The sequence below is a fragment of the Squalius cephalus genome (assembly GCF_949319135.1).
Source record: "Squalius cephalus genome assembly, chromosome: 18".
In the NCBI taxonomy this organism is placed as follows: Eukaryota; Metazoa; Chordata; class Actinopteri; order Cypriniformes; family Leuciscidae; genus Squalius; species Squalius cephalus.
Genome location: NC_137139.1, coordinates 24610906 through 24624978, shown reverse-complemented (window position 1 = coordinate 24624978; position 14073 = coordinate 24610906). Strand labels below are relative to the sequence as shown.

Genomic DNA, 14073 nt, shown 5'->3' with positions numbered 1-14073 from the left:
TATTATTGTTATTTTTTATTATTATTATTTATTTATTTATTTATTTATTTTTATCATTCCTTCATTGGGGGCTGAGCACTCCTAATATAAAAAAAATCATAGAATTGCCCCTGATTATAATATTTGCATATTGAATTGCAATTTACATTCTTTTTTATGTTGATTTGCATACTGATTTGCGGTTGGTGGTTCTTTCTTTATTATCTATTTAACCCTCTTTAACAATTTACATTCTGCAAAGACATATCACATTGTATTTATTGTCATATACGTCCAGTAGAAAACAATTTACTTTAAACTTTAATGCCATTCTGTTGCTGCCATGCATGCACTGATATACAAATCTGGAAATAAAAAATAAAAAAACTCTTGTTTCACTAATGTCATGGTGTAATTTGAGGATAGGCAGTTGGCGCAGTGACTCACAGACCGCTCCAGTTTCTGTTATAGATAATCCTGGAAATAGAAATCTTGGTAATTGTGCATAAGGTACTCATGTATAACATGTCCACCAGAAAAGCATCAGAGAATGAGCATGTAGAGCGGGGAAGTCTATGTGAATATATATTTTCTTCATTACTAAGCAGTCTTATGCATAATCAAATCAGCACCACAGAAATGTTGATAAAATTCTAGCCTATTCTAGTTCTGTGATGTATCCACTGCCATGGCAGTTTTAGATTTAATTGCAAGGCTATTCTTAGCAGGAGCGCAAAAAAAGCTCTGGAGGGTTTAGATATTTGTGAGCTGCTACACGAAATTAGGCAGTAAGCAATTCCCACACACCCATGTTTTATTGATAGTACAAAGTATCCTCTTCACCAAATGTCATAATAAGTACCGGCTGTAGGAAATCAGACAGAAAACAGCATGCTCGGAGCAGATAGATCTCATTTACAAGAATCCCTCTAGCTATAAGCACTAAAACCACCCAAAAAAACATGCAGTCTCAGTTCATTAAAATTAACAAATTACGCTAAGCTAGTGCAGTGAGTTTGGAGATAGAAATATAATAATAATAAAAAAAAATGGAGGTTTAAGGTTTTCAGTTTAACATGTTAATTTATGGTTTGGTTTGTATGGAAGTTTGGAATTTTTATATATTATCGGAAGTACCAGCTTCATGTTTTTCCCCCGTCAGAAGTTAGTGGACCATAATTAAATTAAAATATGTGGACTTCTATAGTTTTTGAATTCTTTTAAATTGTTTGCAATTAATTAAATTTGAATAACCATAAATTTGTAAGTCGTACCCATGTACCATTTTATTGTCGCTGGTCCTCTGAGATCAAGAGTGCTCGGAGAGCATTTTGTGAAACAGTCATGAGAAATGAATTTGGTTCCCAGTGGGAGGTTCTGGACAGGGTGAGAGAGGCAAGTTTGAAGAATGAGGCCAATGTAGCGCCCACCACACACAGACACAGCCTCCCGAGCCACATCGACCAATGCTTTGATGCCAGCCTATTCTGTGATTTATTCATGCACGCCTGCCTGCTCTTCAAAAGCTTTAATTAAAGCTGGCTACAGCAGTGTCATTCCTCAACAGAGAGAACTGCCCAGCAGGCCTGCTCACTAACACCTTGCACCACTGAACGGAGAACTGTGTAGTCCCGTCAACTATAGATCGCAACAATGACCGGATACTTTTTCAGTGGCCTTGGATATGGAAGTATGTTTCCCATTCATTTCCTCCTTGGAGATTTCCAAAAAATTTACTTAATTATCAGCTCTCAGATTAATCACAATATGATTGAATTGTGTCATTTGCAATGCTTCATGGTGTTTAACAACTTTTTTGACTGGTGAATCTATTGAGCTGCCCACATCAGGATTACAGGTAGTGTCGTTATGACTAAGTAGTGTCGTTAAATGCCTGAAAGTTAAAATCACACTGACTTTATCACTTAACAATCTCCTGGTAAATCTGACCTGAAATGTTTATACTTTATTGTTGATGGATAAACCAGTTCACTATGGAGAAACTGAATGGGAGTTTTACTTTGGAACCCAACCATTGCACACTATAAAAACTGTGATGTCATGACTATATGTTACCATTGCAATCTCCCACTATCTTTCTGTATCTGTCTCTCTCAGATCTGAATATCAGCCATCCCATCATCAGTGACCATTCAGAACTCGCCTTCTGCATGGCTGTTTTGGTACAGATAAAAGCGCCAATCCCCTCCCCTCCATCATCTCTTATCCTACCCCATAGGTCTCGGAGGGGCTAGACATTGTGCGAATCACTGTAATTTATATTCTTTTTAAATTGTCTCAGCTTTTTCCCATCATGATAACCATGCCTAGAACATCTGTTTTGTGCTGGAAGGGACGGGCATCGCTTCTCAGGCAATCAGATATGGCAGAGAGAGCAAGAATGTTTAAACTTACCTGCCAGAGAGGTCAGACACTACATTCACTGTGTAACATTGCCTTCCCTGCATTCCTTGGTGTGATTTTGAGTGAATGTAGCTGAGGACATGACATACTTTTATAAACTAACTGCACATGCAAGTTGGACTTCTAGTGTGTGTTGATGTGAATGTGAATACACACATAAAAAGTGGTGTATAAGATGCAGATTCATAGAGAGAAACATCAGGAAATCCATCACTCTCTGGTGGTTCTGTCTGCTTATCTGCACATCATGAAATTCACACATTACGTTTTGCATTACTATACATCATTACTATACATTTTGGAGTCAGTATACTTAAAAAAAAAAAAAAGTATCTTATGCTCAACAGCGTTGCATTTATTTGATCCAAAAAAGTTATAAAAAAAATTCAAACATACAAAGCTGAATTTTGAACAGACATTACTCCAGGCTGTGGTGTCACATTATCTTTCATAAATCATTGTAATATGCTGATTTGGTGCTCAAAAAAAAAAAAAAAAAAAAAAACCTTTTATTATTATTATCATTTATTTGAAAGCATTTATTTAAAATATTTTTTTTGTAACAAAGTGCTTTTTTTTACTTTTGATCAATTTAATTTATTTAAAAAAAAAAAATCAACTTTGAGCTGTAACACACACACACACACATATATATATACTATACATACACACACTGATGAGCCAAAATATTATAACTAGTCACAAGTGAAGTGAATATCGTTGATCATCTCCTAACAAGGCCACATATTAAGGTCTGGGTAGATTTAGATGGGTTATACTAGAGGTCGTTCTGGCGTTATGCACAACCATGCTATGGTTAGACAAGCAACTATAAAACTTTGAATTTACACAAATAGGCTGAATTACCTGTCGAGAAGAAAGCAGGCAACTTCGGCGTCCGTTTTAAAATCTTTGCTCCTCATGAGCTCTTTGAATCTGGGAAAAGTTACTCCAATATTGACTTTGGTCTTGCTGATTTGCCTGTCGCGTTGACGTTTTAATTCTCTTTCGCTTCCTTGGCGACTCTGCTACATGTCCTCGAAAATAGGCGTGATCCTCCATCTTCAGCAATCTTTCAAATCTGCCGGCAGTCGCGAGTAATCTCCCACTCGCATTCGTCACATTGTCACTGAGTGTAAAACGCGAAAGGCGAATTTCCAGGTATGTCCCTCTTTGGCAAATGTATTTTCAAGATGGAGGCGCAACATGGCTGCCGCCATTTGATCGAATCGCTCGTATGTATTATAAATGTCAGATTTTACGCTTACGAGAATACTTTATTAGTTGGTGGAAGTAATTACACATGAATGAGCACATATACTTTTGATAGAACAAAGTGTTTTTTGCTAAGAATCAACTTAAAAAGTTACACAGTGTAGCTTTAAGAAAATAGTCAACCTCCAGGAGTCATAATTGACAAACTGTATAGGTCTGCACAGGCTTTATATTGAAACCTGAATAATTTATTTACCATTCAATATAATCTCAAACCTGAAGTTATACTGTAAGAACTGACCCAAGCCCAGGTCCCAGACCTCTAGCACCAGCACGTGGCACTGCAAAGGAAGTGGAATTGTATTTTGTAGAAAGTCCATGCCAGACTATGCATGTGTAAAAGGTTGTGATGCATCACTTTTCCTGAGGCTGTCATTATGACTTGGGGGTATGTTATGCCGAATGCTGATTCAGTAGAGATTGACATGGTGTGTTTTTCTCATATTTAGGCTTTGTACAGTATGTTGTTTTGAGTAAGCACCTGTGACTATCTGGGCATGCATCAGTATGTAATTTATATCCGGTCTTATGGTGCACATTATGTGTTAGCATGAGTGACTCTGTGTGTGTGTATCGGTATCCATGTTTGTATAAATGTCGGTTGGTGGTAGCTGGCCGTTAGAAGTGGTGTCTGAAAGCCTGATGGGTAATTGATGACAGCACATGCTCACTCCCTCCTGTGGAGCTTGGCTTCAGCCTGCTTACCTCCCTGATCTTCAAAAGCTCGCTCGCTTTCTCTCTTACTTACACACACATACACTCACTGGTTGAAAGCAAAGAAAAACAACAAGTGTTGCATTAATCAAACGGCCTCTTCTTTCCAAGGGAATTGTAGCACTTTAGAGAAGCTGCCTGGTCTGCTCCTTTAGTAGCACTAGATCACCCAGCCAAACATTTCACCCTCTCTAATGCATTTTGATGACTTTTCTTCAGCAGGAGTCACGCAATTATAATTCAGATGCTTCACTTTTGGATGTATCATGCTTAGAGCTATACAGCAGCCACAAAATATATTTGGACACTTAACAATGTATGAATGTTATTGCATTGGAGAAGAAAATATCAAACCAACCAAGTAGCACTGACTTTACACCAAGATAGCACAAGCACACTTTAAGCCAAACATTTAGAAAAAAAAAGAAGTTTTGGGGTTTAAAAGTATGTAACAATAGATACACAGTTCAGAATTAAAACAGAAAGTGTATCGCAGTGCTCACAAAATAGGAAAAAACCTTAGGAACAAAATGTGACCCCTTTAATCTAAATATGTGAATGCTATTAGCTTTGGTAAATGAAAGTTCTCTTGAGATTCTAGGTGAGCCCATGTGCAGATTGAAGGCCAAAGCTTTTTATTCTCTCAGCTAACCTGTTGAAACTGAATCACAGTAAGTTGTTCTGAATAAAGGCCTGCATGCACTTCCATATTAATCTGTCACGTTATGGCCTCTGAGACACATGGCCTTCTGTCATGGTGCCTTGATAACAGAGTAGTTGGCATTTTCCTGCAACATATAAATATGTATAATTCTGATAAGTGTAATTGAATAGCTTATGTACACAGAGGGTGAGACAGAAATCTCACAGGGAGCACCCACAGTCTGTCTCACACCCCAGAAAATGGCCGTGCACTCCTACAACTCCCTCAAATTGAAAAATGGTGCATTAGGAAGGTCTTTGAGTGTATAAAAGCAACATCTGGTAACTTGTGCTCTCCGCTGATAAGTAAGGTATGGAGACCTTTGACCTACCAGCCTCACCCCAATTCCACAATCTTTTTGATTGAGTTGGGAGAACCTTTACTCATACTTGTGTAAGACAAGGATCAATTATAAGATATTATTATTTGTTGTTTTATGTTTCACTCTGTAGGGACATTTATGGTGTCCATGGTCTCAGCAAACACTTTGGTTGGAGTGTCCTGTATTTCTTTGTAAATATTTTTTTCTGATATTAATGTGTGAAAATGCATAGCAAATGTTGTAGCATTCCCATTCAACTCAGTGCCAGTTGCTCGACGGGCATATGATGTCCCGGAAGTACAACATTTGAAATATCACTTTGTTGATTTATGTTCCTTTGCACACCGAAATCATTTGTAGGTGCGTTATATAAAAAGTCCAATATAAACTCCAAAATAAAACGTATAATTCTCACAAACTTCTCAAACTTGCATCGTTACAAAATTTTATTAGCAACATTTTGGTTAAATCTACCTTCCTCAGCCTTACAAAACAAGCAAAATTATCAGCAAATAATAAAAAATAAAGCACAAACCTAATTCTACACACAAATGAACAATAACACTAATTCAGATTCTACAGGATTAACAAAAACATAAATAGATCTACATTACAAAAATATATACCATTACATCTAAGCAGTAAACATAAAAAAATTACAAAGGAGTCTGCGGAATTTATAACTTTTCATGTTTATATTGGACAGTTTGTTTATTCAGAATAGATGATACCGGGTGATATAGTTACAGGAGGGGCTACGTACACAGTCATGCTAACCAGCCATGTGCACATAAAATAAATGCAAACAGAATGAAAGGACACATCCTGTGAACAGACCCCCTTTCTTGTAAATAAGTAGACAAAATATATCTTTGCTATATGATATTGTGTGGGTGTTTTTTTTTTTTTTTTTCTTTAGAGTGAAATCTGATTAGGTCTTTGTAACTCAATGTGCAAACTCTTACCTCCAGTGTCTTCCATTCCACTTCCTATCCTTGTGTATCATGCTCATCCCACAGCAGGCATCACAGTGAGCAGATTAATGACTTAAACAGTGCCGACATGGTCCCAAGCTCACCAAGAAACCGAGAGAGAGAGAGAGAATGAATGCGGTGCAGCAGGAAGTCTTTCAGAATGACATTCACACAGAAGAGCCCTGCGAGTTGAATGAAAGCAGCATCAGGAAGAAGATGACATGATAGAATGGGAAACAAAGAGAGAGAGATAGGAGATGGGATTAGAAGCAGAATTAATTAGTGTTAAGGTCAGAACATGACAAATTGTGGTTTTAGAAAAAGGGGAATGAAAGTGAGATGGGCAAACAGACGTAGCAACTACCTATGGCACTTGACAAATCGGTTGAGGGAGAACGAGAGAGGATTGTGCATGACAGATTTTGACTGACATCTCTAATTAAAAGGTGCTGTCAGGGGCCACAGTGCAGGGAGAGAGGGGCCCCATCAGCCCCTGAGACTCGTCCCCGGAAATGATTGATGAGCAATTGCAAGATAAACAAGACGCCCCATGAGCTGAGCTGCAAACTGATGTATGCAGGATTATAAATAAATCTGCGCCAGAAAGAAATGATAAAATAAACAAGACAATGCAGGCAGACAATGATTTGCCGTTTCCAAAGAGGCAGGGCTGTTTGGGTGGGGTGTGTGTGTGTGTGTGTGTGTGTGTGTGTGTGTGTGAGAGAATATATAATATGTTTTCTGCCATGCTGAGGTAAAGTGATGGCTGGCTAACAGACGCTAACAGCAGCTGGTTTCATAGCTGAGACTTTGCTGAAGCGCCTGAACTCCCACACTCCCAACTCGCATGCAACAAAACTGCAGCCTCCTGGGACCTAGCCAGACTCTGCCAGCCATAGATGCACCTTAATGCGTGCGCCTGTAGCTTTTTACTGAGCGTGCATGCCCTCACAGATGCCTTATGTGTGTGCGAACACACGGCCGAGTATAATGTGTGTTCTTGCGATGCCTCCTCGCTCTGCAGTTTTTAGTTGTTGGAAAACATGTGTACTGTCGTAAAGAGAAGCGAGCTGGGAGCTCTTCGGATACGTTCACCATATCATTATCAACCAAAGGGCAGTGGGATGGTAAAATGAGAATGAATTATGAATGGAAAGTTGAGGATGTTCTTGCGCATGTTTTCCCCACAGGATGCGCTTCACTGCTTATTTGCATCAGCAAGGCGCTGCTGGTCGTAGGCCTATATGAAATATATGGCTTTCTCTCTCTCAACAAACAAACAAAGCCAAGTTTTAGTACGTTTAAAGCTGACATGAGTAGAAAATTTACCCTATTTCAACACAGTTTGGCTTCGTAACTTACAACAGGGGAATAAAAAATGCTGAATAGCTGTTTGGCTATTGGTTAACATAACCAGCACAATCTTAATACTCTTTCCTGGTCTTCAAGTGAACAGCTCATTAGTATATATTATATTTGTATAGAAAAAAATGTGTGTCTTTTAACAAAATACAATAGTGAGTTTCCAGTTTTGACCGACAAAGGCTGTGCAGATTACCATGCCGACCAGGTTATTGTTGTAACTCATAGTTAATAATTGTTGTGCACAATAAGTTCAGGAACATGTATTAAGAAAATTCTGGTTAATGCTAACAAACAGCCATATCATTATTTATCATTTTTAATGTATTTTTTTGTATCAGATAGATAGATAGATAGATTACTTTCTGAATAAAAGTATTAATTCCTTACTGACTCCACACTTTTGAACTGTAGGGAAATAGCAACTCATTAAGTATATTCTAAAAAGCATATACTATATGCTTTCTGTTGTTTAAAAAGTGCTAAACATATTGCAGATTCTGCAAGGATTATGTACATGTATGAAGCAGAACTGTAAGTTACATTACAGAGGTAATATGGGTTTCAAATAGCATTTCATGGTAACTTCAAGGCTATTTTTTAACTCTGCATGGCCATGAACATCTGTATACAAGTCTGTGTGGCGTTAGTCACTGGTGCACTGCTGCTTCTCTCTCTGCCTTGAATCAGCCTTCTTTGTACTTCTGACGAAAACGTCCCTCAGCACTAAAATTTCTCTTCCTCTCCTCTCTCACCCCACCCAACCCAACCCAACCCCATCTCCTTTCTTTCTTTCTTTCTTTCTTTCTTTCTTTCTTTCTTTCTTTCTTTCTTTCTTTCTTTCTTTCTTTCCTTCTTTCATCCATCCACCCCTTCTCTTTCCTTTTTCCTCATTTCTGGATCTAGGCCACAGAATGGGTCGATGATCCTCTACAATAGGAAGAAGGTGAAGTACAGAAAGGATGGCTACTGCTGGAAAAAAAGGAAAGATGGGAAGACCACGCGGGAGGATCACATGAAGCTCAAAGTACAGGGAGTGGAGGTGAGGCCGTTCGTCCGCACCGTAACACATCGACTCGCTTTGAAATCGTTCAGGTGCAAATAATGGGCGCACTTTAGAAAAGAAGCCCTATCGCTTGGACGTGAGCTCCAATTCGGCTCCATCTTTTCTAGTCCACATGTGAGAAAGAAAAAATACACCTCAGCAGCCCAAGTTTAGTTTTCCCTTGATAGCAAACAAAATGGAAGCAATTGTTTGTACCTTATTAAGCTCAGGATGTTTGCTCTGCTCCAGAGTGCCGGCATTAATCTTCCCCCATGCTGGGAGCCACTGCCATCACAGGTAGACTGCAGGGCCCTTTTCTGCTTTTCCGCGCCCTGGCACGGCCCCGCTGTGTGTGTGAGAGTGCTCTTTGATTTATCTCCACTCATACACACATATACACATGCACCAAACAGCGTGGGTGCTGGATCCAGAGTTTTACTCTTTAGTTTTTTGGGGTTTGAACTGAATATCTATCATTTTGTATGGTGTCCCCTGGATAGTTGAGTATGCTGAGGTCATGTGATGTTGTTTTGCATATCCAAGCCCAAGATCATATTATACAGTCATATAGATGACAAAACACACACACAGAATATTTGATACACTTGCCAAGATGTGCATTATTCTCTGCTTGCTCTCTCTTCATGGAGCTCTCATTAGACAGTGAACAGACCTCACTTAACAACCAAATCGTTGCCAATCATTTTTTGGCAGTGTGTTTTCTCACAGCAGATGTTTCAGAGGAAGTTTTGAGTTTCTACAGATTATCCGTTAAATTCACCAGCTTTACCTCTTAGGTATAGTTCCAAAAAATAATTTTCACTCATCTTGTCCAAACCAGGATTTAGCTTTAAACTAGATGTTTAACAGAATGATTGCGCTTTTCTTTTCCATACAGTGATGGGAACTTTCAAGCTCTAAAAATTGCAGAACGTCATCATAAAATTAGTCTATACAACTCATGCTTAATATTGCATGTACACTCACCCTAAAGGATTATTAGGAACACCATACTAATACTGTGTTTGACCCCCTTTCGCCTTCAGAACTGCCTTAATTCTACGTGGCATTGATTCAACAAGGTGCTGAAAGCATTCTTTGAAAATGTTGGCTCATATTGATAGGATAGCATCTTGCAGTTGATGGAGATTTGTGGGATGCACATCCAGGGCACGAAGCTCCCGTTCCACCACATCCCAAAGATGCTCTATTGGGTTGAGATCTGGTGACTGTGGGGGCCATTTTAGTACAGTGAACTCATTGTCATGTTCAAGAAACCAATTTGAAATGATTCGAGCTTTGTGACATGGTGCATTATCCTGCTGGAAGTAGCCATCAGAGGATGGGTACATGGTGGTCATAAAGGGATGGACATGGTCAGAAACAATGCTCAGGTAGGCCGTGGCATTTAAACGATGCCCAATTGGCACTAAGGGGCCTAAAGTGTGCCAAGAAAACATCCCCCACACCATTACACCACCACCACCAGCCTGCACAGTGGTAACAAGGCATGATGGATCCATGTTCTCATTCTGTTTACGCCAAATTCTGACTCTACCATCTGAATGTCTCAACAGAAATCGAGACTCATCAGACCAAGCAACATTTTTCCAGTCTTCAACTGTCCAATTTTGGTGAGCTCGTGCAAATTGTAGCCTCTTTTTCCTATTTGTAGTGGAGATGAGTGGTACCCGGTGGGGTCTTCTGCTGTTGTAGCCCATCCGCCTCAAGGTTGTGCGTGTTGTGGCTTCACAAATGCTTTGCTGCATACCTCGGTTGTAACGAGTGGTTATTTCAGTTAAAGTTGCTCTTCTATCAGCTTGAATCAGTCGGCCCATTCTCCTCTGACCTCTAGCATCAACAAGGCATTTTCGCCCACAGGACTGCCGCATACTGGATGTTTTTCCCTTTTCACACCATTCTTTGTTAACCCTAGAAATGGTTGTGCGTGAAAATCCCAGTAACTAAGCAGATTGTGAAATACTCAGACCGGCCCGTCTGGCACCAACAACCATGCCACGCTCAAAATTGCTTAAATCACCTTTCTTTCCCATTCTGACATTCAGTTTGGAGTTCAGGAGATTGTCTTGACCAGGACCACACCCCTAAATGCATTGAAGCAACTGCCATGGGATTGGTTGATTAGATAATTGCATTCATGAGAAATTGAACAGGTGTTCCTAATAATCCTTTAGGTGAGTGTATTTTAGAGTCATATGTTAGGAAAAGGCCAAAATTTTAGTTGTACACTGTAAAAAAAAAAAAAAAAAAGAAAGCTTTAAAAATTATTGGAGTATGTTTTAAAATGTTCTACTTAAAAATGTTTAATTCATTGTGGTACTTTCTATTTCTTTGTAATTATTGATCAAATTTATTTGAAATTTCTGAGTGAAAATAGTAAATCCAACAATTTGTTTAAATAATTTTTTCTAATTCACTGAAAATGTTCAATTCTCATTCACAATTTTGCATATTCACACACATGTACTGTACAGTACAACACATGCAACAATCAAAGAAATTTGGCATTATTTGAGATCATTTGTCTAATGACTTTTGATATATTCCTCGCACAAAGCTATTTAATGACTGTGTCAAACAGACTATTTTTGTTGTTCTTTTGTGGTACTTTTTTGCGCTTTTTGGAGCTTGACAGCCCCTAGCCATTGTTTTTGGCTTGAATGATTTTGCAAATCTCCTTTTGTGTCCAACAGAAGAAAGAAAGTCAGTCAGTAAATGATGACAGAATCTTCATTTTTGAGTGAACTGTTCCTTAAAGGACATTTGCAGAGGTAAAAGTTTCTCAACGCATCAGCCAGCAAAGTCTTGTTAAGTTCAGATATATGTAAGAAAAGCTGCAAGGATCTTTGTAGGAAAAGCTGCAAGGATCCCTGTCATGTCTGAAGTGTCCTCTGACCCTCACACACACTGACTATTGCTAAAAGAGCTCATTTTAGCTGAGGTAACTCAGAGTTGAACTCACCCACTGAGCTGTAGAAACACTCAAACAAACCCCGCTCTCTCTCTCCCTTTCTCCCTGTCCCCTTTTCCTTTATATCTCTCAGCCAGGAACGCCTGCTTGCATCTGGCAGGCTTATTCTCTAACATGCCTCCATATGTTTTTTCTTGTGTAAATGGCTGTGGCTTACAGTGGGCTAATTTCAGAAGGATAGCAAGAAGGCTTTGGGTACTATGGTGGACTCAGCAGAAAATTGCATGTCTGGCAAGCAGAGAAAAAAAGAGTGCCCAGTGCAAACATTTCCTAGCTCAAAGCAGGCTTAAAGGGATACGGCAGAAAGAAATGTTTAAAAGAACATCCAAGTTGTACTTTTTCCTGCAGTAAAATGTGACCACAGTTTTCTCTGGTCACCATTCGCTTTAAATGAATGCATAAAAAACGGTTAGACATTCTGATAAACATATAAAAAATATTAAGCAGCACAACTGTTTTTAAATAAAATTTAAAAATATATCAAAATAGAAAAAAGATTTGATTGTTTTTTAATCATATAAATTAAGCATTACTGAGGATAAGAGATTCCTTTTAAAAACACACAAAAAACTTACCAACCCCAAACTTTGAAAGTGAAAGTGACATTTGAAGGCCAAGTGTAGTGACCCATACTTATGCTCTGCATTTAAACCATCCAAGTTAGTGCACACACATTAGGAGCAGTGAGTAGTGAACACACACACACACACACTGCAAACTGTACAGCAGTGGACAGTCATTTTGCTGTGGAGCCTGGGGAGCAATTGGGGTTTAGGTGCCTTGCTCAAGGGCACCTCAGTCATTTCTGCCGGTATTGAGAATCGAACCCGCAACCTTCGAGTTACCAGTCTGACTCTCTAACCATTAGGTCCATTAGGTCATGACTGCCCCCTAATGGCATAGATTCTGTATTTATTTCATAGCCTTCAATTTGCACCTTGTTTGAAAGACAACATTGGGCAGCAGATAAAATAAAATAAAAATTCTCAGTAAAATACAAAAAAAAGTTATATTTGTATCTACGTAATTGAAGAAATAACATATTAATCGATTATGTTGATAATTATTGTTAGTTTTTTAATATATATATTTTAGCTATTTTTGAGTGGACTATCCCTTTAAGAAATCCCCTCTGTCTATTAAGAGCCTACAGTCAAATGACTGTCTCTCCATAGGTGAAGCATAATGAGGCATGCTGATCAGATGAATCCAGCAGCGAGTGGACTCCGACGGTTCTGTGTTTTTCTCCTCCTGCTATGAGCAACAGTATAATAGGGGAGCGGCCACTCAGTACGTCCTCCCAGCGCACCCCAGACTGGTGCGATCAATCAGAGCTTTGCTCTTCGGGATAATAACTTTGCCCTATCAGTCTGCCTCAGACCTGTTTACTGCAAACGCAAATAAATGACATGACCTTCACCTTCAGAACCGTTTCACTGAGGGCTTTTTCTCAAGGAGGGGTGTGTGATAGATGTCATATTGTGTGGTCTGTATGTGTTTGAAACAAGGGCTGTCTCCTGGTTACAATACATGAATACTCCTTGAAGTGGCGACTGTGGTGGCTACCCAGCCTCCTTTGCTCTCTCTCTCTCTCTCTCTCTCTCTCTCTCTCTCTCTCTCTCTCTCTCTCTCTCTCTCTCTCTCTCTCTCTCTCTCTCTCTCTCTCTCTCTCTCTCTCTCTCTCTCTCTCTCCATAGAACAGATGAACCTTGAGTCCACAGTAAAACTCCTTGTTCCCTAAAATTGGAGCAAGACGTGTGTTACAGCATTAGTACTTAACAGGGCGTGAAATAGCAGCCTGGCTTCCTGACGTCTCCCCATCACTTCAGGTGAAAGTGTAGACGGTGAGATAGATGAGCATCCCCTCTTCCTCTTCTTACTCGTTCCCATAATGCAACAGGGCCACCTGAAAAAGGCATGTCCATTACTGGTTATCTAGTTTCTTTCCTGGATGTAGTTGACGTCTCCGTCTTCTGACCCTCAGATGCAAAGGCCTAATCAGGAAGTCAACCAGCCGTGATCCCAGCGCATAGCAGACTCATCTATATTCCTAATAATTCCTGGCTACCTAACAGCTTTCAAGGATAGCTGTTTTGTCTTTCTATTACATGGCTTTTTAGCACTATCAATTCAAGGGGCGAATCTGATGAATAATGTTGCAGGAAAAGTGCTGAAAAGCTGAAAAGTTAAATGTGACATACACAGGTAGCTGATCTCAACTCTTTGTGTCTGTGCTGTACTAGCTGACTTGAGGGATCATCATAATTCTGTTCAGTTTAGTTT

General features: G+C 39.3%; 1 protein-coding gene across 1 annotated transcript in view; it reads left to right on the top strand.

Moving 5' to 3' along the window:
- Window positions 1–14073, top strand: part of camta1a (calmodulin binding transcription activator 1a) — a 434758-nt gene that overhangs the window by 261143 nt on the left and 159542 nt on the right. Inside the window, 1 exon segment of the mRNA XM_079849916.1 lies at window positions 8660–8795. Coding sequence (XP_079706042.1) covers window positions 8660–8795 — 136 coding nt within the window.